This window comes from Paramisgurnus dabryanus, chromosome 6 (assembly GCF_030506205.2).
Source record: "Paramisgurnus dabryanus chromosome 6, PD_genome_1.1, whole genome shotgun sequence".
In the NCBI taxonomy this organism is placed as follows: domain Eukaryota; kingdom Metazoa; phylum Chordata; class Actinopteri; order Cypriniformes; family Cobitidae; genus Paramisgurnus; species Paramisgurnus dabryanus.
The window spans coordinates 13,404,564-13,425,538 of record NC_133342.1 but is presented as its reverse complement, the minus strand read 5'-3'; the positions used below and the strand labels follow the sequence as shown (position 1 = coordinate 13,425,538).

Genomic DNA, 20,975 nt, shown 5'->3' with positions numbered 1-20,975 from the left:
GTCAGAATAAATTGCTCAGATTAAGCCCATTCGCTCTATCACCCTGACCACAAGGTCAAGTTAGGTCAGATATGAAGGTCAACCAATGATTATCTCCTGATTTCACAGGCATTTCCAATCAATGTACAAAAGCTCTGGGTATTCTGACTTTGACAGGCAATATCAGGCTTCGGGAGGACCCAGGTGTAAAATTTACCCTATGAATTTTAATCTCAGGATGAAATATTTATCACAGGAGAGCAATAAATGGGATGGCTGGTGACCTGACATGTCTTCTGTCTGTCTCTCTCTCTCTGTTTTTCCTGTGTAGATTCATCATTTGAAGTATTAATTTGTTAACCTCCCACTGGGTCATTATAAAGGAATAAAAATGAGTGAAGCTTACATCCACCCACATACGGTAATTATTCAGACTGAGAACAAACACACAAGATTGAAGTGCACACACAGAAACCGAGCAAAGTCCCACTCTGCTCTGGTGCAGACGAGAGGGGGCGTACGATATGATTCACGTGTGTTTCAGAGCAGAGCGCGGGGGAGAGCGGAGACAGAGGCACAGAGAAAGGTCTCAATAAAAAGAAACAAAGCAAAGAGATATTGAGAGAGGTGTCACATTGCTCATTAATTCAGCTGTGTGCTGTATACATATGGAGCCAGACTGATTTTGATAATGGTGAATGTAACCTACTGCTAATGCAGCATATGTCAAAGTTCAATACATTCATCATCATCATCTTTAGCAAACATATCAATGAAAGACTATATATTTTTGTCTAGTTAATGGTTTTTATTTATGTTCTGTACAATGCTTATATAAAAGATAATGTAGTATTGGTATAAAATGGCATTTTAATGACAATCGTTTAATTGGTCACATATACATTCAACACTGTTAACCCTCATTTTGTTTTAACCCAAATAAATAAGTACACCTCAACCCTGAAAAATTATGCAATTGTTTAAGTTTAATGCATGATTTCTATTATTTAACAAGAAATTTCGAGTTAAATCAATTTATTTTAGCTTATTTAAGTCGCTAGATTTGACAATTTTACCCATCATGCATTGCACTGCTACTGTTATTTGAGTGTTGTTTTGCTGTTTGTTGTCTTCATTTATGCTACTGCAGTTGTTTTTGTTATCATTGTTGCTTATTATTTTTGTGGTGAATGGGATTTGATTACTGTCCCCATTACTGAGACTTGTGTGTTGAATGTTGATGTCTCTGTGTGAAGTTGAGAGTTCTCTTAAAGGGGACATTTCATGAAAATCTGACTTTTTCCACGTTTAAGTGCTATAATTTGGTCCCCAGTGCTACTATCAACCTAGAAAATGTGAAAAAGATCAACCCAGTAACTTAGTTTTGGTAGACCATTCTCTGCAAGCCTGTGAAAAAATAGGTCATTAAAATTTGGCTCCCCTTGTGATGTCAGAAGGGGATAATACCGCCCCTAAATCTCCACTATCCAACCACGGCACTGGCGTTTAGTGCAGAGAACAACTCATTTGCATTTTAAAGGACACACCAAAAACAGCACATTTTTGCTCACACCTACAAAGTGGCAATTTTAACATGCTATATAAATAAATAAATAATAAATTATCTATATAATATTAAGAGCTACAACTTCACATACGCATTCTGGGGACACCAAAGATTTATTTGACATCTTAAAAAGACTTGTGAACTGTCCCTGTTAAAGACAGGTTGCATGATTTTTCAAAAACATTTTGGAAAAGGGAGTCGGGACGACTCCCAAAACACACTTGTAGCCAATCAGCAGTAAGGGGCGTCTCTACTAAGCGACATCATTGGGTTGCGTGTGTGGGGCGGGTCTATCAAAAGAAGGCCCAGATTCTATTGGGGTAGGGGCATGTTTTTTAGGTGATTTTCAACATTGGCTTTCAGAGATCATGCACCCCACCTTTAACATTACCAGTTTTATAAAATAAAATGTGTGAAATAAAGTTTCTTATATTGTTAACTGACCATTTGTAGAACAGGAAATGTTTAGTTAATCTAACAAGGATATATTGCTGGAGCAAGATGTTTTACGTTCAGTGAATGAAAAATTTAAATTGCCTGTTCCGCAATTTGAAGTAGATTTAACTTAAAATTACTTATTTGTTTATCTTAAAGGGGTCATATTATGAGATTTTTTAAAGATGTAAAATAAGTCTTTGGTTTCCCCAGAGTGCATATGTGAAGTTTTAGTTCAAAATACTCCACAGATAATTTAGTAAAGCATGTTAAAATTCCCATTTTGTAGGTCAGAGCAAAAATGTGCAGTTTTTGGGTGTGTCCTCTAAAATGCAAATGAGCAGATGAAATGCAAACACTGATCGCAATGATGGTGGTTTGTTGCAATTGGAACTCAATTGTGCTGTCAATAATTTTTTCTCTCTCTCTTTCTCTCTTCACTAAATGGCAGTGTAGTGGTTGGATAGTGCAAATTAAGGGGCAGTATTATTGTAATTGCCTTACTACCTACCTCACAAAACGGGCGAAATCTGAACGACCTAATTTTTCACATGTTTGCAAAAAATGGCTTACCCAAACAAAGTTACTGTTTTGTTCTTTTTCACATTTTCTACGTTGATCGAAGCACTGGGGACCCAATTATAGCACTTAAAGGTGTTCTAAGCGAATCAGTGTGTTGATTTTTGAAATGTGTTTTCAAACAAACTGAGCATAGTTAACTCCTCCCCCTCCCTTCCGTGCTTTCATGAACGCGCCCAAACTCAACCCCCAAATCCTTCTTGGCGTTTATTGGCTGGAACACTTTGTTTTGTTTCGTGGTGCAGGTTTGGCCACTGTGTGTTTATTGCAGTTTGTAGAGCCTGGGCTGTCTACAGAGATCGCGTTTTTTTTACAGTTTCAGCGGGCAGGCAGCAAGCAGATAGTGAGGAGATGTTTGCTGTATGTAACAAAAAATTTTTATGGTCTTAAACGCGTGAATTCGCTTAGAGCACCTTTAAACATGGAAAAAGTTCGATTTTCATGCTATGACCCCTTTAAAAATACTTGTTTGTTAAACAAATATTTTTATGGCAGTGAGTTGAATTAACTCTGTGCTTACAGTGAACTTGAACGTGTGAATGCAAAATGAATAGAAAGAGATATATAAAGTAAAAGAGGAATAAGAAAGGAGATAAGAAAAGGTAGCAGCAATAGTCTGACTCATAATATGTGCATCCTTTGCACATAATATGTAATATGTCCAATATTGCCGGCTGTCTGTCTGTTTGTCTATCTATTTGACTGTCTTATTTATCTGTCAAACATATATCACTATCATCTATCACTGACATATAAAAAGATGTTATTATGCTGTAAAGAATGTAATAGAGGAATGGATGACAAAAGAAATAACTCTTGCTATAATTCTTAGATATCACTTTGCTCTCAAGACACTTCCTGGAAATATGGTATAAATGATTTACCAATGGACAAAAATAGAACTTGCAGCTGACATTTTGCACCTTGCATGAAAAGATTTTTAAGTGTATATCTTATCTCTTGGTTTTATCAAAGATATATGGACGGTTTCCCAGACAGGGCTTATCCTAGTCCCAGACTAAAATGGATATTTGATCTGCCTTAATTTAAAAACATCTTGCACTAACATATCTTAACATATATTGTTTTGTGTCAAGATGCACACCAGTAATATTTTCTACGGTATGTTTGAAAAAAATGACTGAAATGTCCTATAGCCCAGTGGTTTTCAAACTGGGGGCCGGGGCAACAACCCAGCATAGGTTTATTTATAACCCAACATGTGTTCTGCCCAATATTTACCCAGCATTGGGTTAAAAATGACTCAGCAGAATTTAAAGTGTAGTGTTTAGATAAAAAGGCACACTAGTGCATTTCATTTTGCATAAAAGGTCTGTGGGGCATGATGTATGTAACCAAATGTATATAATGTACTGTATGATATTTGTGTTGACTCTCTCTCTTTCTCTTCTCAGTTAGATTCTGGTATTGAAATGTTTTCTAGGTCACAGAAGCTGTGCGTGTTAATTTGTTCTTTTGCTCAGAGGGGAAATTGTCATTCTCACCGCTAAATGGGTCATGGTAAAGAAGAGGTTTAGCTAATCCTGACATTGCATAACAAACAAATTCCGCAGTAAACACATTTGGTGGCTTAAGATAAGGTGTGAAATGATGTCATCAAATTGTAAATTGTCTAAGTTTAAATGTAGTCATAGAAATTGATCCGATCAAGTAAATATCACAAACAGTAGATAAATGCAAAGATGACACACTCTAAAATATGCTGGGTTACTTTCAGCCCAGTGTTGGGTAAAAAAGGACAAACCCAGCCGCTGGGTTAAATCAGGGGTGCGCAAACTCGGCCCTGGAGGGCCAGTGTCCTGCAGAGTTTAGCTCCAACCCTAATCAAACACACCTGAAGCAACTAATTTAGGTCTTAAAGGATTACTCCACTTTCTTTAAAAAAAATCCAGATAATTTACTCACCCCCATTTCATCCAAAATATTGATGTCTTTCTATGTTCATTTGAGCAGAAATTAAATTTTTTAGAAAAACATTCCAGGATTTTTCTCAATTTAATAGACTTTTTTGACCTCAACAGTTTAAATGCAGTTTAAAATTGCAGTTTCAATGCAGCTTCAAAGGGCTCTAAACGATCCCAAAGAGGCATAAGGGTCTTATCTAGCAAAACGATTGTCATTTTTGGCAAGAAAAATAAAAAATATGCACTTTTAAACCACAACTTTTCGTCTTGCACCAGCCGTGTGATGCACCGACGCAACCTCATGTAATGCGGCATGACGTCAAAAGGCCATGCATGGCGTATGCGATCTACCGCCCCAGTGTTTACAAGTGTGGAGAAAGAGGACCGTTCTGACGTCCTTTTTTGTGTCAGTTTATTGTTTAAAATGGTTTGCAAATGTGGGTTTCACATATGTAACGCATGACCTTTCAATGTGCTTATGCAATTATGTGAGGTTGCGCTGGCTCGTCACACGACTGGTGCAAGACGAGAAGTTGTGGTTTAAAAGTGTTTTTTCTTGCTTTTTTTCTATGCCTCGTTTGGGATCATTCAGAGCCCTTTGAGGCTGGATTGAAACTGTAAACTGTTGGGGCCAATAAAGTCTATTAAAATGAGAAAAATCCTAGAAAGTTTTCCTCAAAAACGTAATTTCTTCTCGACTGTACAAAGAAAGACATCAACATTTTGGATGACATGGGAGTGAGTAAATTATCAGGATTATTTTTAAGAAAGTGGAGTAATCCTTTAAGCATACTAGAAATTTCCAGGCAGGTGTGCTAAGGCAAGTTGGAGCTAAACTGCAGGACACCGGCCCTCCAGGCACACCAGGGATAAATTAAGCCATTTAACCCAACAGTAACTTAAAACACCCAGCATTTTTGGTTAAATAACCCGGTATTTTGGGTTAAAACAAAAATTACAACCAAGTGGGTTGGGTTCATCCATTGTTGACCCAATGACTCTTTAGAGCATTTTTCAAAGTGCATGCATCATTTTTTTTTATGTTAGTCATCAAAGAGACAATAATTTAAAACATCATGATGACAACACTGATTTACGCCCTAATTTCTTAATCCCCTGTGCAGTCCATTAAAATTACAAAGCAGTCATATAAGGCGAATGTGACATTCGAAACTCTTCTAAAATTAACATGCAAAGGACTACTTACTCGGGTAATTGCTTAAGAATAGAAAGCATCTTAGATCACTCTGCACATGCGGTTAAAACCTGCTTTGTAAGCAATATAAAATTTCTGCTCGTATTGGCTTCCTGTCCCCTTTTCACATGTTGCTGTCCCCATTTTTGACCCCGAAACTTGATTTGCTCTAAGATATGGGTATATCTCGCTTATATATAAAGCCCTGCGGTGTCGAAGCAAACATCTTTGACTGACTGATACGACTCTCATAATGTCTGTAGTCACAGTTGCTCTCATCAGCAGCCTGCTTCTATCCTTGTTTCCTCAAACTCCAGCAGCTTGTAAGTCCGACATGCATACTAACACTTAATACGCTTTGTATTTGTTGTTGATGTGTTCAATTATTTTAATCATTTATTTAACATACTGTTTAGAGGCTATATGTGACTCAGTCTGTGAAAAGCACAATTAGTCATTTTTTGTGATTAAGGTTTTAGGTCAAAGATTGAAATCAGTATGAAATCAAACTTTGATGGTTATAACCGCATGATTATTTGAATGAATTGCAGATATGAAGCCATTTTCTATTTGATATATCGGTTGCTGTGCGTGTTTTGTGTCATATCAGATGGGCCGATGAACTATGCCTGTTGTGTGAAATACACTCGAGAGCCTTTGCCCTTCAGTTGGATCAAAGGCTACATCGAGCAGAGCTCCCGTGAGGTGTGTCGTATGGATGCCATTATGTGAGTACTGTACTAACCAGGTTACCACAGGAATGAGTCAGGGTTCACCCATCTACCCACAACAAAGTGATTACACCAGCCAAAGCACATTTAGCAATACATTTAAATATGTGGCACATACTGTAACTGTCACGAAACCCACAGCATTATTACAGGGCACTATTATTACATTTGCCTTTAATCTCAAACAATAACATATATTGCAATAAGCAACCTTTTAACAAAAAAAAATACTGATATGTCGCTGAATTTAATGTTTGATCCTAAAAATTCATGTAATACTTCAAATGCAATTGTTGCAAAAATGTATGTAATGTAAATTATGTCATAATCTTTCTTTTAAAGTTTCTTCACCAAGCACAAGAAGAAGGTGTGTGCGAGCATTGCTGACGATTGGGTAAAAGCAATTCTTCATCGTCTGAGGTAAGAAATGAGTGCCTTGGGTGTTTAGTAACCTTAAAGGAGTAGTCCACTTTAAAGATTGGGTCCATTGACTTTTCATTGTAATAAAACAATACTATGTTAAGTCAATGGGCCCCCTCTTTAAAGTGGACTACTCCTTTAAAAAGATGTCTCATGTAACACTTATATCTCAAATTAGTGACACATTTACTTGTTCTTTCATGTTGATCATATAACATTTAATGACTTAAATTTGTATTTCCTTCACAGCTCTAAAATGAATAAAAAGACACGTCCTAAACATCAGCACCTCACCACTGCCAAAATGGACAGCAGCCCATAGTTTTCGCGGATAAATGTGTTTTTCTTTGAGTGCAGATTACATTATCTGCATCTGTCATCATGTGTTCATTTCTATTCTGAGCAAATATTAACTGTATACTGTCTTCTGTGTGAATCTTTATTTTTTATTCTTTATGTTTTATGTATGATTATAAAGTCTGAGATGTTTGATTTACACAAACAATGCTGAAATAAAAGTCACTCCATGAACGTCTCTAAATCACTCATAATTAATGTGTTCAAAACTACATAGCTATTACTAAAGAAAATACTATCACTCTTATCACTCTTGTTTAGAATAACCTATAACATATATCTATAAAGGGATCTGCTTTATACAGCAGAGATTATGTCCAAATCGTCAGGGTCTTTTACAACCAAAGATACTCCTAAAATTTGATGTTGTAGTTGTAGTGATGGGTGTCTATACACTGTTAAATATCGCTCTCTGCTGCTCAGGAAAGGATTTATCCTGAAAGAAGTCAAGTATTGTATTGCTGTCCCAGAGTTTATGGTTAAAAAGATTAGAAGTTAAAAAGATCATAAGAAAAAGAAAGATTATTTTGCTGTGTTACAAAAATGCAAACCAATCACTCATCACTTAATGTTGGACAGTGCTGCCACCTAGAGCTAAACACTTAAATTACATGTGATTAATTTGATATTAAAAGAATAGTTCACCCAAAATGAATTTTTTTTTTTTTTATTTACTCATCCTCATTTTGTTCTAGGCCTGCATGAATTATTTTTTTTCTGATGAACACAAAAGAAGAAAAAAAATATAAATGATGAAAAGCACACAGAATTCAATGGGAATAATATTGACATCATTATTCATCACAATACTTCCATAGTATTTGCTTAACCTACTATGAAAATCAATGGTTTCCACCAGCTGTGTGCTTTTATCATTTATCAAAATGTCTTATTTTGGGTTCATCAGAAAAAAATTAATTCATACAGATCTAAAACATCATGGGGGTGAGTAAATGATGCCAGAATTTTCATTTTTGGGTGAACTGTCCCTTTAAACAATGTTGTCTGTATTTATAGCATGCATTAGTCCTTTACTTACAAATCATTGTAATCAAGAAAATAAATAAAAAACCTTAAAATGACGTACTCCAGTTATGTCTATATCCTGAAAAAATATGTTTGATTTATTATTCATGTGAATCAACTTTGACAAATCATACCACAGACAGGATAGACATAATTGATTACAAAACCAAAGACAAGTGGCTTATATTGATATTACAGATGTTTTAAGTTCTGATGATCATACCATCAAACTTGGCCTGTCCATTTCTAGATCGCTTGCCCTGCTGGAAAATGCTTTTACAAAACCTCAAATGTACTTTATTTAACTTTGATGGTAGCTATGTTTGGTTGTCTATAAAAACAACATTATCAACTGTAGGTTAGTAAACATTTACAACCTAAATTGCAAATAAATCAATGCTTTCACTAAGTCTGAAACATTAAAGGGTTTTAAAGCGTCTGAAAAAATACATAACGTTACGTCATAGATAAATGTACATTAGCCTTAAGCTATTTTTATACGTTTAGACTAAAAGCATGTGACAACCCAGCTGTTTTAAACAGATAAAATACAAAAACAGATTAAACAAATGTAGGTTTATACAGCAGATTTAGGCTTATTCTTAGTCATTATATTGTTTGTATTGACTGACCGTTCACAGACTCCTCAGGGAAAGCTCCGTATAAGATGGCACTCTCCTCAGTTCAGGAGACAGAAATTACCCCATTATCCACAACCACAATGTATGACAGATTTGTTTAGCGTTCATTTTTACTGTTTGTCTGACACGATAAAATGTTAATTCACCACAGTGTATACATCTGAAGGAGTACGACTCCATGCAAATGGAAAACGTTTGTTTGAAAGACTTCTCGTGCAGGGTTGCGCAGCGACCGATCGGCGTATGACATCAAAGCATCATACTCTCGCGGTACTTTGATGTCATTCACCGATCGGTTTGCGCAGCATATGCCACTTCTGATCTCACTCTCGCCTGGGTCGTGGTGAAGGTGAGGATGTGCAATATGAAAACGAATAAATGAACCCATAGTTGAATTAAGCCTTTATCAATTAAATGCGACGTTAGGTCTATATTTAACTCAGAATGCTCATTTTATTTCCGATTTGCATAATCATACGTTGTAACAGACAGGAATAAATAATTAATGGCTTCCATTAGTTAGTAAATTATGATTTGATTATGATGTGGAAAACAAAGTAGGCTATGTTGCAGTAGAATTTCATGTCTCAGAGTCTCATGCTCTTCATCTGCATTTTAACTACTTTTAATTATACAAAAATAGTCTATATTCCATCAATCAAAACTGCTTATTGTCATTTATTTTAACAGACAATCTATATGTAGCTTTTTTATTAAATAACACAATTGACTTACTCCTAAAGCGTTAGATTTCTAAGATCCTGGATCTCGCTTCCTTCCAGCCGGCTCTCCCTCCAGCTGCTGCATCTTGGACCCTTAAACTGTGTGCAAAGGTAGTATGATTTGTGAATAACAAAAAATTAGGGTGGAGAAAATAAATCATGTATGACAGTAAGTACATGACTGCTTTGACACAAGATTTTGTCGATGCAGTTTAAATTCTGTTAAAGCCACGTGATGTGATTTCCTTGCTGGAGACAGATGTGCTGCACTTAGACCTGGTAATGAATGTATGAGTGACAGTAAACCTTACAAATTCAGATATCACACAACTACATACAAATGCAAAATAAATACTTACTTGTTTCTGTTGTCATTATTGACATCATAACAATTGCAGCAATGCTCCACAATCATCCTTTTGGTTTCTGAATCCTTGGGTCCAGGGGCGTAGCAGCCATTTTAAAAGTGGGGGGGACAGTAAAGCTGCTGTTCATAATAATACATTCCAAAATAGAATACCAATTGGCATTTTACAGCACCCTAGTGGCAATTTTGGGAACATGCCATGATAGCTTATATGAACCTATATTTGTGAAATCATACTCACAATTTAAAAATACTGCAGGACTTTGAAACCAATGTGAGACCATCTATAGCCTACTTTATTTTTATGAAATAAAGATATTTTATGATAGTTACAATATTTCAGTTACACTACATTTGTATTTTGATGAATATACAGATTACATCTACACTAATTTTATACAACATACATTTTATGAAAATATAGCAATAAAACCTAAATCAATGTATTTACAAGTTTTTAATATTTTCAAGATGGAAGTAAGTTATTTAATCATACATGGCCGTGGGAAGTGGGGGTGCTGTGGGTGCTGCAGCACCCACTGTTGGCGAGAGGGAGATTTTTTTTAAGTAAAAATATTTTGCACAATTTATATATTTCTTATGAATATTTTAGGAGATTATTTTTGACACACGTAGGTTATTACGTGTATTTTGGATTTTAATTTCATTACTGTCTGTGCCTACCCATCTCCGTGGCCTCATCCGAGCGCACTTTCTCCGCCTTGCGTCTTTTGAAGACATGGGTAAGCAGCACCATGACCCAGAATAGACTCACACACCTTTGGCTAATGCATGCCCACACAGAAATTCTGAACTCCCTGGGCATTCGTCCCCTAGCTCATGAGAGACTTTGGACTCTATTATACAACCGGCGCAATGCGCGACGCGAGTGTCTTTTGCTATAGTAAAGAGCGCGTTGATATTATGCGCATACAGTATTAACGGGATGACAACGCGGGTTTGCTTATCACATACATGAATGCGAAGAAGCACAAAAACGCTTTTTAATATGAAAAATTAAAGGATTAAAATGTAAAAGATTATTATTGAGTCTCTTGGACATAAATGATGACCGATTATGAGACGTTAGAAGGCGTAAATAGCTGCTTCATCTAAGTAAATAAATGCTTTACTTTAAACGAATGCATCTATTTTTTTTTATTTAAATGCTACCCCACGAATTTATTGTATATAATGACTATGTACCTGTGGATATGGTGAGATGAGAACGTTTGTAAATTCTTTATCTCTTGTTTGTAACAAATAAAGAATTTTTAGAGTACAAACCTTATATAAAGCCTAATATATTCTAAAAATGTAACCATGTATTTTTTTTTATAAAAGTATACAATATCAGAACTAAACCCATTATTATTTTTTTCCATTTATGAATTGTAAGTTAAATAAGACAGTAATATTATTATTTAGTAAAAAAAGATCTATATAAAAATATACTAGGTATGTTACTGTGAGAATATTTTACCACTGTTAATCGACGTGTGATTTAAAAACGAAAGTAAAATATTTTCGTCCGCATGGATATTAAAAATTGTGAAGTTTAATTATTATTATGTTGTTATAATATTATATGTTGTATTAAAATATGTTCTATGTATGTATATCTGAAGTTATAATGAAAGTAATTTTCCCTGGGATTATTCAAAGTATTTCTGCTTCTGATTAATAGCGCATATATTTATCTGAAAACTGATGATGTCTGTATGTTTCAGACCCTGGCTGTGTGCACTGAAGTGTATATGACAATAAAGTATTAAAACTCAATGTATTTATTTTTAAAATGTATTTTAAATAGGCCTATAGGCTCATAGGTTTTTTGTTAAAAAAAATTATTTCACAGCACCCCCTGTTCAAAACATCAAAACTTCCAAACTTTTTACAATTAAACTAGATTATCTTTAATCCTGTTGCTCCATTACTTTAAACTTTGTTTTAAATCTCTGATTAACTTTAATGTTTGATGAGTTCAAATAGATTTTCTACAATTAAATATGTGGCTAAATCATCAGAAACAGACACCGCGAGCGTGGTGGCACTATTCAAAGATGCGTTTATTATAACGTCTCAACAGAGTGAGTTTGACGGCTTAAAAATATTACTTAACACTACCAGTGACAGCTCCCGATGCTCGTATGCGCTTCTCCTCTGTCATGCGCGCTCCAGTCAGAAACTGAGAGCAGTGAATAAACGGACACACGGCGGTGCTTCATGACAAATGCGTCGCGTCGGCACATCTTGTTCATTCATTATATCACAATAACTGAGCTTCGCAATATTTCCTGCCACATTGCTTCGTTAATCAATACAATTGATTGTTTTAATGATTCTCAAATGTTTTTATTTGAATAAGATCTTTAGATTACCGATGTATAGTGATTTATAATATAGGCTACAAAAAAATATATTACATTTGCCTGCATAAACTGTTTATTTTCTTTATGAATGACAACGTCAACATTTGTTGCTGTTTAATTACACCGGCAGATTCATCAGCGCAGATGATGGGTTTAACATAAATAAGTTTTAATCTATATTATAAGGTTTGTAAGCTGTGTTTAAATGTAAGTGGTGCAACACAACTCGAATTAAAATTAAACTGAGATAAACAAACCATATTTTAGCTCTAAACTCTGCTTATTTTAATCTGTGCAACCCACGCTGAATCCTGCGCAGCGTGAGGAGGTCCGACTCCATACCCAGACAGCACACGTACGTCTGCCCGACGTCGGCTCAAGAGCGTACGTCGGCCTCCTTATCTGAAACATCTAATAAGTATCGGCCAGGCATCGGCCAAATCTTCAGTCAAGTCAACGGTATTTCCCGCTCATCAAGCTTGTCTGTTACGTCGGCTTTGGGTCGGATAACTATACCGGAGGCCGATGCCGCGCTTCTCTCTGTTGGTGCGTGCCCAGTTACTCCTCCCTTTGCAACCCAGTGAACCCACCAGAGCAAAGGCGACACCATGGGTGTATCAAGTATGTACAAGAACTAAGTAAATGATAATAAGTGGAGAAAAATGGAATCCGTTAAGTAAATGTAAATGTTTTAATATAATATACAAGTAAAAATAAATAAAATAGCAGCGCTTTCTTTGCTTTTAATGACACACAGCTGCTAAGTTCCATTATTCCGAAGCAGGAGGGGGCAGTAATGTACATACGCTGGTTGCCAGCCGCCGTTAATACTCAAGTAAGTTAGAGTAAAGACAACTCGGGAAAGTGAGGACAAATAAGGGATTATTGGCTTGTTTTACACGTATCATTGTTTTGTGTTCCCCTCCTTCGTAAAAAAACAGACAATTCCACGTCAACTCGAACACGCAAAACCCCGGTATGATGCATTGTCATGAGCATGCCAAACCAACAGATGGCGATATATTCCTTAACCCAGAGAAGCCACTACAGTCTCGTCTTGCCATGAACAAGGAAAAAATGCGGGAGCTGACTTCGCAGACGTACGTGGCTCAGGTAAGTTTTCGACAAAAATCTTATATTAAAAGTCTTAAAAGTTAGTATAAGGCACTCCGTCTACTACAGTACAGCTAATAAAGTCATGCGTTTGTAGTACTAGCAGCGCTATTCAGATTTGAGGCATTTTTGCTAAAATGTTTGTGTATTATTTAATAGAGATTATAATTTCCATTATTTTTAGTTGTTCTAAAATGTTTCTGTAAAACAATACGTGTCAGCTTGTTGTTATGTAGAGTCTGACCGACTAGAGGTAATGTTAACGTGAGGACAGAAAGGTCATTTCTCGTCTAATTTTTTATGCTATGACAAAAACATGGTACTTGAAATCAATCTGAATACCTTTCACTTGTTCAGTATTGTGTTTTTGTTGCTATATAAACGATGAACTTAATAGGCAGATGGCCATTGCTTTTCTGAACAGCAGTTGGAAGTATTCTGAGGTAACGTTAATTTACATTTTAGGAAAAATATGAGGATGATTATCGATGATTATATAATTGAGTTCAATAACATAGTAATTTGGGTTGTTTCATTTCATTTTGAGTGTTTGTTTGATGTTTAAATGATCAACATAATATTATGGTTAATTGTGATGTCCCGTTTGTTAGAAAAGCTTTTGCAAATATCTTGTCTGAGGTAAATTGTCATTTTAAACACATTTAGTGAGTGTGAATAATATGCTTTTTGTCTCTATATATATTTATGATGCTCTGGCAGTTTTAGTTACTGTATAAAGTGTATTATTATGATCTCTATGATAGTTTGAGTGCTTACAATGGCAGCAAATTTAAAAACAACACAAACAAGAGATGTTTACATTGGCATTATGTAAGTTAGTTCAGCTTCTTTGACAACCATTTTGTTATGCACAGTGCAATCTGATTTACGTTATTGTATATCAGATGTATGAAATGTACAGTGATTTAATGAACAGGTGTTTCATATCATAGTCATTTGCCATACTGTGGATTTTAAACACATCAAGGGCTGGAAATGACTGAATAAATTTCTTGCCTTTTTCCTTAGCTAATATTTCCCTCATATATGTTTCCTCTCTTCTTGTGTGTTAACAGGTCATTGGCACTGCTGTGTAAGTGTTTCACTGACAGACACCTCAAGACATTTTAGTGGGTGTAACTGGACATCATTTATGTTAATCTGTAATATTCAATTGTTATGTTTTATGTCTTTGCAAAACAGATCACAACATCATTTGCTGTAAGTTGTTTTTAACCAGCTGTTACTCACTTATAACTGATTATCCCCCCTATGTTGGGATCACCGGGGCCTCCATCGCCCGGCATGTACACGCTACATTAGGTGTAGGTAAGACGCACACTCACTGCTTCCCTGGTGCTTGTGTTCTCAATGTTTCTGTGCAGGTGCCTGGGATAATGAAGACAATTTGGGTTGTCGTGTTACACGCCAGGTGAACAACATCAGAGTGCGGCAGTCAGAGATCCTAAAGAAGGACTCCATATGTTTACTCGAGACAGTACGCCGTACATCTCTTACGACGAGGATATTTGTTTCAGGACCGCTTTCCCGATACTGACAAGGACATTTAAGGTTCAGTGGACAACTTGCTTTCAATGAATGGTTAATGTCTGTAGCCCTTTTCACTCACATATTATGGAAAAAATACAGAGTACACATCCGGGAGTTGTTTGGGATTATTTGATTTTGGTTAATTCACGCTGCCAATAGTTTTCTGGATTTGTTTGTGCTTTCACACACATGCCATAAAGACATGACATATTTAAAGTCTTGCACTTGGTAGGTTTTTTTGTAGTATCTGTAGTTTGCTTATCCGTGATTTCTCTCTCGAGAAACCACACATGTATTTTTTTGTTTAATAAGATCATAAAGGAGTGCGTTACACCAGTGCTTCCCACCAGTGCTTCCCAATCCTGGTCCTCGAGCACCCTCTCCCAAAAATTTTTAGTTGTCTCCTTATTTAACTCATCAGCTTGTTAGGGAGACATGTTTACCATTTTGGAAGGAGGCTGATAACTTGAATCAGGTGTTTTAAATAAGTTTTTTGGAGGGGGTGCTCGAGGACCAGGATTGGGAAGCACTGCGTTACACGCTGTTTTGTTATGCTGGTGAATGTTCATAGCTGATAGTGACGAGCCCCCTGATTTCTTCTTCAGTCCAGTTTGCAGATATTTCTCATTGTGAATGTTAATCTGCATTTAAATCTGCCATGTCAAAGGGGAAAAGACTATATTTTTGTCGTGATGACACAATATTTATGTTGACTAATTATCAACGTTGAAATTGACACCGCCGATTATATCCACCAAAAGCAACAGCTCTAAGTCTAGCATACACATAATTGCATTCACTAACCTTTGCCTCAGGTTATAAATAACTTAATAATCACAACTATCCACTACCTAAAAAGCTATGAACAGCAGTCATGCAAATTTTCTCAATTTGCTTTTCTATTTCTACTAGCAATTATGTGAGCTGCAGTCTGGATCCTGCCTCTGTCAGATGACCTAACACAAATGGAAAGATGACATCGACCCTTGCAAGGACTTCAAACGATGCCAGCACTGGACTACATACAGTGGTAATCATGTGCGTTTCATGTTTAACTTTATGCCTGTTGGAGATCATTTCATCTTCCCCTCGCTTAAATGTTTACATTAACAGAATTTTTTTACCAGGGGTGCCCAAACTTGTGCATGTCACTGTACTGATATATACTATACAAATAATGTAAGTTGAATTTACTTATTTGAAACACATTAAACTAAGCACTACACTGCAATGTTGTTTTTAACGTTTGTGCATAATATATTATTTTTTGTCTTTTTCATTCATTAGATTTTCAGTAGTCTGTGTCAAATTTTCTTTCAAGGTAAGATAGCTTTACATGTTTTTTATTGTGCTTTAGTGATCACACAGGCCCTGTTTATGTTCTTAACCGGCATGAGTTTATTTATTGTGATATACACAAAACAAGATATTTTGATAAATCATGTTAAGTACACAGCTGCTCATTTACTTCAATAAAATGTCTTTTTCCTATTATGGAAGTCAATGGGTACCATCAACTGTATGATTGACATCATTTATCAGATTAAAGAATTTTTGGCAAGTTTATAACAACATGAAGGTGAGTAAATGATACAATTATAATTTTTACGTAAACTTTTAGCTTTGAAGGATTATTTACTCAACCTCATGTCATCCAAGATGTTTGTCTTTCTTTCTTTAGCCAAACACAATTAAAGTTATATTAAATACTGTCCTGGCAAGTGGCAGCTCATGACTGCTCTTCTGAGGGGTGCGAATTCAAAATAAGTGTTCAGAGTGTCATGTGTGTTGCTCGTGTTTTCAAAAATATGTGTTTGTTGCGTCATGTAAACCATGTGCATCACGTGTCTTGTCAAAAGAAGTGCCTGCTGCACACGCGTCAAAACGGTTTATGATAAAAGAGATGCTCACGTTCACAAAATACACACAACACATTCACTTAACATTAAACTCTGATTACACATGAGATAATGCAGGTATCTTTTATCATAAACCCTTCAGACGTGTGTGCAGCAGGCACTTATTTTGACATGACACGTGATTCACATGCGACACGCCTAACACATATTTTAAAATGAAGAACCACACACATTACGGGCTACATACATGTTGGGATGAGCTTCGCATTGCATTGTGCGCCCTCGGAAAATAAGTCCTTGTCCGCCACTGGTCCTGGTTCTTCAATGCTTAATAATGGCATTGACTGGGCATCAATGTTTTGAAGTTCCAAAAGTGCATCCATTCATCATTAAAGTGATCCATATATAACCCAGTGGTTCTTCTGATGCAAAATGATAGGCTTATGAGAAAAACTTTATATTTTAAGCTTTAAGCGAGTTACGATGCATACGTTATGTAAACAGACTACAACAACTCAATCGCATTGTTTCTCACGTGTCTCTACTGCGTTTCATCACAATTCATATTACGACTAGTCATGAGATGCATAACATCCAATGCGATAACACGTGCTGCCATATTTAAATTGTCTTTTTAACTTTGTAAATGTCTTGTCTCTATCACAAAAAGCAATAAATATGAATAGTTTTTCTCACAAACGTATTGTTTCGCTTCGGAACACATTTATTAATCCACTGGTTACATATGGATTACTTTAATGATGTATGGATATACTTTTAAGCTTTGAAAAACATTGATCCCAGTCAATGACATTATAAAGCAAAAATATAAATACAATATATAAATGTAAAGAACCAGGAAATTATTTAATATAACTCTGATTGTGTTCTGTTAAAAAAGTAATAGATAACTTCTTGGATGACATGAATTTAAATAATCAGTCAATTTTCATTTTGGTGGGAGGAGTAATCCTTTAACTCATTCGAGTCATCAGACAGTCATCTTGTTGCTTTGACTGAATTCATTTACAGATCAAAATCCCTGGTGGTAAATCAACACTGCTCAGTCTTATCTATTTGAGTACACTGACGATCCTGAAGGTGTGTTTAACATTAATACAATAATAAAGTAATGCATAAAGTAATAATTGAACATTACTGATGATGTGTGCTGTTAACAAGCAGAAGGGTAAAGATAAACTAAAACAAAGACGTCAAAGCAACAAGATGACTTTGTTCAGACAACTCAACCCTTTTAAAATGTCTTTTATTTAACAGTGCATTTTATCCTTTATCTTAGACAAAGCAGGCCATGTTAACTTCATTTAATACATTCTGGAACAAATCTGGGTCCACTTATCATTTCTACTTACAAATTAACATTTCTGTTCTGCTCCGTTTACAGTGTTTGGGTGAGATCTAGACCGAGGACTAAGGCGTATACTAGGACAGAACTAAGTGTTGTAGCCCACAGGTGAGACAAACTTTGCAACTTGGTATCTGTTAGACACGATACATTGAAGAAGGGCCCATTCATATTATACTTAAACTTGGTCCAGGACCATTAGATTTTTGGTTCATTCACACTGCCAATGATTTTCCGGAATCTGTGTTTATGCCGTAAAGACACATGATGGGTTTAAAGTCCTGCACTTGATAGGTTTTATCCACAGTGTCTGAAGGTTTGTTATTATTGATTATATCTCTCTGCAGATGACTGGATTTTTGTTTATGATAAGACTATAATGGAATGCGTGATGCGCTGTTCTAGTATGCACATGAATTAACCCAATTTCAAAGTGGATATTTGAAACTCCCTGAACTCTGTCCTAGTCCAGTTTGCAGACATTTCTCATCGTGAATGTAAATGTTCATTTAAACCCCCGTTTTAAAGAGCTGAACGGTATATCTTGTTGCGATGACGCACATGTATTTTGTTTAATATAAGCTCATGTGAGCGCCTGATGCGCTAGAACAGTTATGCTGCTAAATGATCTCTGCTTCAGCGTGGATAGTGACGAGCTCTCTCATCTCTGCTTCGGTCCAGTTTGCCGACCTTTGTAAAACCCTTGTTTTAAAGAGCTGAACCATAACTTCAAAACTACGCTATTGTTTCTGCTTCTCATTCACAAAGAGGGCTTTCCAGGTATCTTACAGTAATGTTACTAGGTCCTCTTTCCTGGAACAATCCCAGAACATCTACGACACATGTTTGCATTCACACAAATGCCTCTCTGCCAATTTTACGGATATTTTCTGGGACCAAAGTGCTGTGTGAATAAGGTTATACTTTACTCGATTACACGAACACCGATGCAAGCACTTGTTCAACACAGTTTGGTGGTAAGCAAGTGGGTGACTGTTATCTTTAGATATCTCTAACAATAAAATGTATAATTTTCAAGACATTTGCATTAATTCCTCCTATAGCACTCATTTTAAGTATAGCTGTAGCTGAGGATGCAAAGAAGAATTAACACTGTTTATAATGCACAGCCAGACATTCAGGAATGCAACAACACAGTAGACCAGATGCTTTATATGCTTACATAAAGTACTGTATGCTTTGTGGGTCCACTTTTTGATTATCTATCCAATATACACGATTGTTCATGTTTGCCATAGGCACTTAAATTTAAATATAAAATGTGATCGTATGATTAATAATTTTTTGTTGGATGTTTCCATTTAGGTGATCCTAAAGCAACAAAGAGGAACCATGGAGAGGAAGAAGTGGTGTCCAGATGTTTAAAAGGCGGTGTTCGGGACAGGAAACGAAAGCAACAAAGAGGAACCTCTAAGGTTTAAAGGCACTGCTTGCAGAGACGAGTGCAGAAAATAAAGACAGAAGACCTGACGAGAATGTTTTATGATTAAATGTTTTTGTTATGTACATGCACATTATTATTTACAATATATTTCTGAGATACATAAATATGTGACCTTGTATATGAAATCCAGGCTACTGTCTTAACATCTTATGACATCTAAAGTTTGAATTTACTGATTTAACATTGAGTTCAGTCTTTGGCATGACCTTACTCAGTCAGTATTGAAGATGTCAAGATTAATTTTTCAGAGAATGTTTTCTGAATTGTGTAGGATGATTTTATGTAGAAAACAGTAAGTCACAAAGAAATACTTTGCTGGGTTTTCACAGGCCGTGTTTTTCCCATTTGTACAACATATGTGAATTATCTTGAGACTAAAACTTCTGAAATCCAAACTGTTATATTTTAGCATTTCAAATGCAGCCACCCTTTGCCTAGAATGTGAAATATATACCCTTGGGTTTTTTCAGTAATTTTTTGAGATCTCACCCTGAGATATTTTTAAAGAAATTTCCATGTATTATGGGCTTGAATTACTTGTTTATTTTATCATTTTGTCCAAGTAATTTGAAAAAAGTTTTAAATTAAATTTTAGTTCTCAATTGAAATAAATGTATATGTTGAGACTATATTTTTGTCCACAAACGTAATTGAATCATATAAGAGTATATTATTTTGAAGGGTATAAGAAATATTTAAGTTAAGTGTAAGTAAAACGTTTACACAGTAGTATAGCAGTGTATAATAGTTACAGAATATGTAATTTATGTGTGACACATCTAAATATTCTGTTACTGATTTATCCAAGTTGTTTATGTGTTATATTTGTCAAATAAATAAATTTGCAACGGTTATTGACAGTGGTGTACTTGTTTTTAGTTATTATTGCAAAGAAGCACATTATTCTGAATAAATGTGAATGAATAAAGGTTTAAATTAATAAATAAATGCCCGGTAAAGCCCGTGCAGAGCGGCTGAAATTGCATCGTTTAAATATCGGCCCGAGGGCATTTGCGACGAGATGCCGACATCTAGACGACATCTTCCCAATGAGCAAACGCTCCCTGAGCGACATCTTGCCGATGGAACTTTGAAAGTCGGCACAACGTCGGCCAGATGTATGTGTGCTGTCTGGGTAGTGTATTTTAACTACAGTAGGTTAAATCATAACATGAAAACTTTATCTCGTGATTTGTGTCATCACGACATACTGCAACATTATCTAACGTGTGTTTGAAAAAATTATGTAGGCTAATCGTCCTTTGCTTTTTTCTGGGGTGCATTTTATCCCAGACGGCGTAATAG

At 35.7% G+C, this 20,975-nt stretch overlaps 1 protein-coding gene and 2 long non-coding RNA genes across 8 annotated transcripts in view; 2 read left to right on the top strand and 1 right to left on the bottom strand.

The window, feature by feature from the left end:
* The window catches only part of LOC135747192 (uncharacterized), a 40,998-nt gene that overhangs the window by 17,050 nt on the left and 2,973 nt on the right, over positions 1-20,975 (bottom strand). Inside the window, exons 2-3 of the long non-coding RNA XR_010531736.2 lie at positions 9,755-9,853; positions 9,591-9,676 (exon numbers count right to left, since the gene is read on the bottom strand). This is a non-coding gene — a long non-coding RNA (uncharacterized lncRNA). The remainder of the gene's footprint in view (positions 1-9,590; positions 9,677-9,754; positions 9,854-20,975) is intronic.
* On the top strand, positions 5,850-7,366 carry ccl20l (C-C motif chemokine ligand 20-like). The gene is made up of 4 exons (XM_065265858.1): positions 5,850-6,003; positions 6,291-6,408; positions 6,754-6,831; positions 7,081-7,366. Exons 1-4 carry the CDS (start codon positions 5,934-5,936, stop codon positions 7,151-7,153), a joined length of 339 nt encoding a protein of 112 aa, XP_065121930.1. The 5' UTR covers positions 5,850-5,933; the 3' UTR covers positions 7,154-7,366.
* On the top strand, positions 12,659-20,528 carry LOC135748754 (uncharacterized). 6 transcript variants are annotated; one of them, XR_012336823.1, is made up of 12 exons: positions 12,659-12,937; positions 13,074-13,151; positions 13,258-13,429; positions 14,506-14,522; positions 14,633-14,650; positions 14,815-15,001; positions 15,893-16,010; positions 16,108-16,159; positions 16,268-16,301; positions 16,481-16,559; positions 18,245-18,313; positions 19,532-20,528. It is a non-coding gene; the product is annotated as an uncharacterized lncRNA (long non-coding RNA). The 6 variants fall into 6 exon arrangements; XR_012336821.1 differs by having other exon boundaries at positions 15,893-16,018; XR_012336824.1 differs by lacking the exon at positions 16,481-16,559.

What these genes read in the sequence shown, in the direction of transcription:
- ccl20l (XM_065265858.1), top strand. Translation starts at nt 5,934, where the DNA reads ATGTCTGTAGTCACAGTTGCTCTCATCAGCAGCCTGCTTCTATCCTTG. An exon ending in TGTCGTATGGATGCCATTAT is followed by an intron (nt 6,409 to 6,753) that starts GTGAGTACTGTA and finishes TTTCTTTTAAAG; the next exon opens with TTTCTTCACCAAGCACAAGA. An exon ending in GCAATTCTTCATCGTCTGAG is followed by an intron (nt 6,832 to 7,080) that starts GTAAGAAATGAG and finishes TTTCCTTCACAG; the next exon opens with CTCTAAAATGAATAAAAAGA.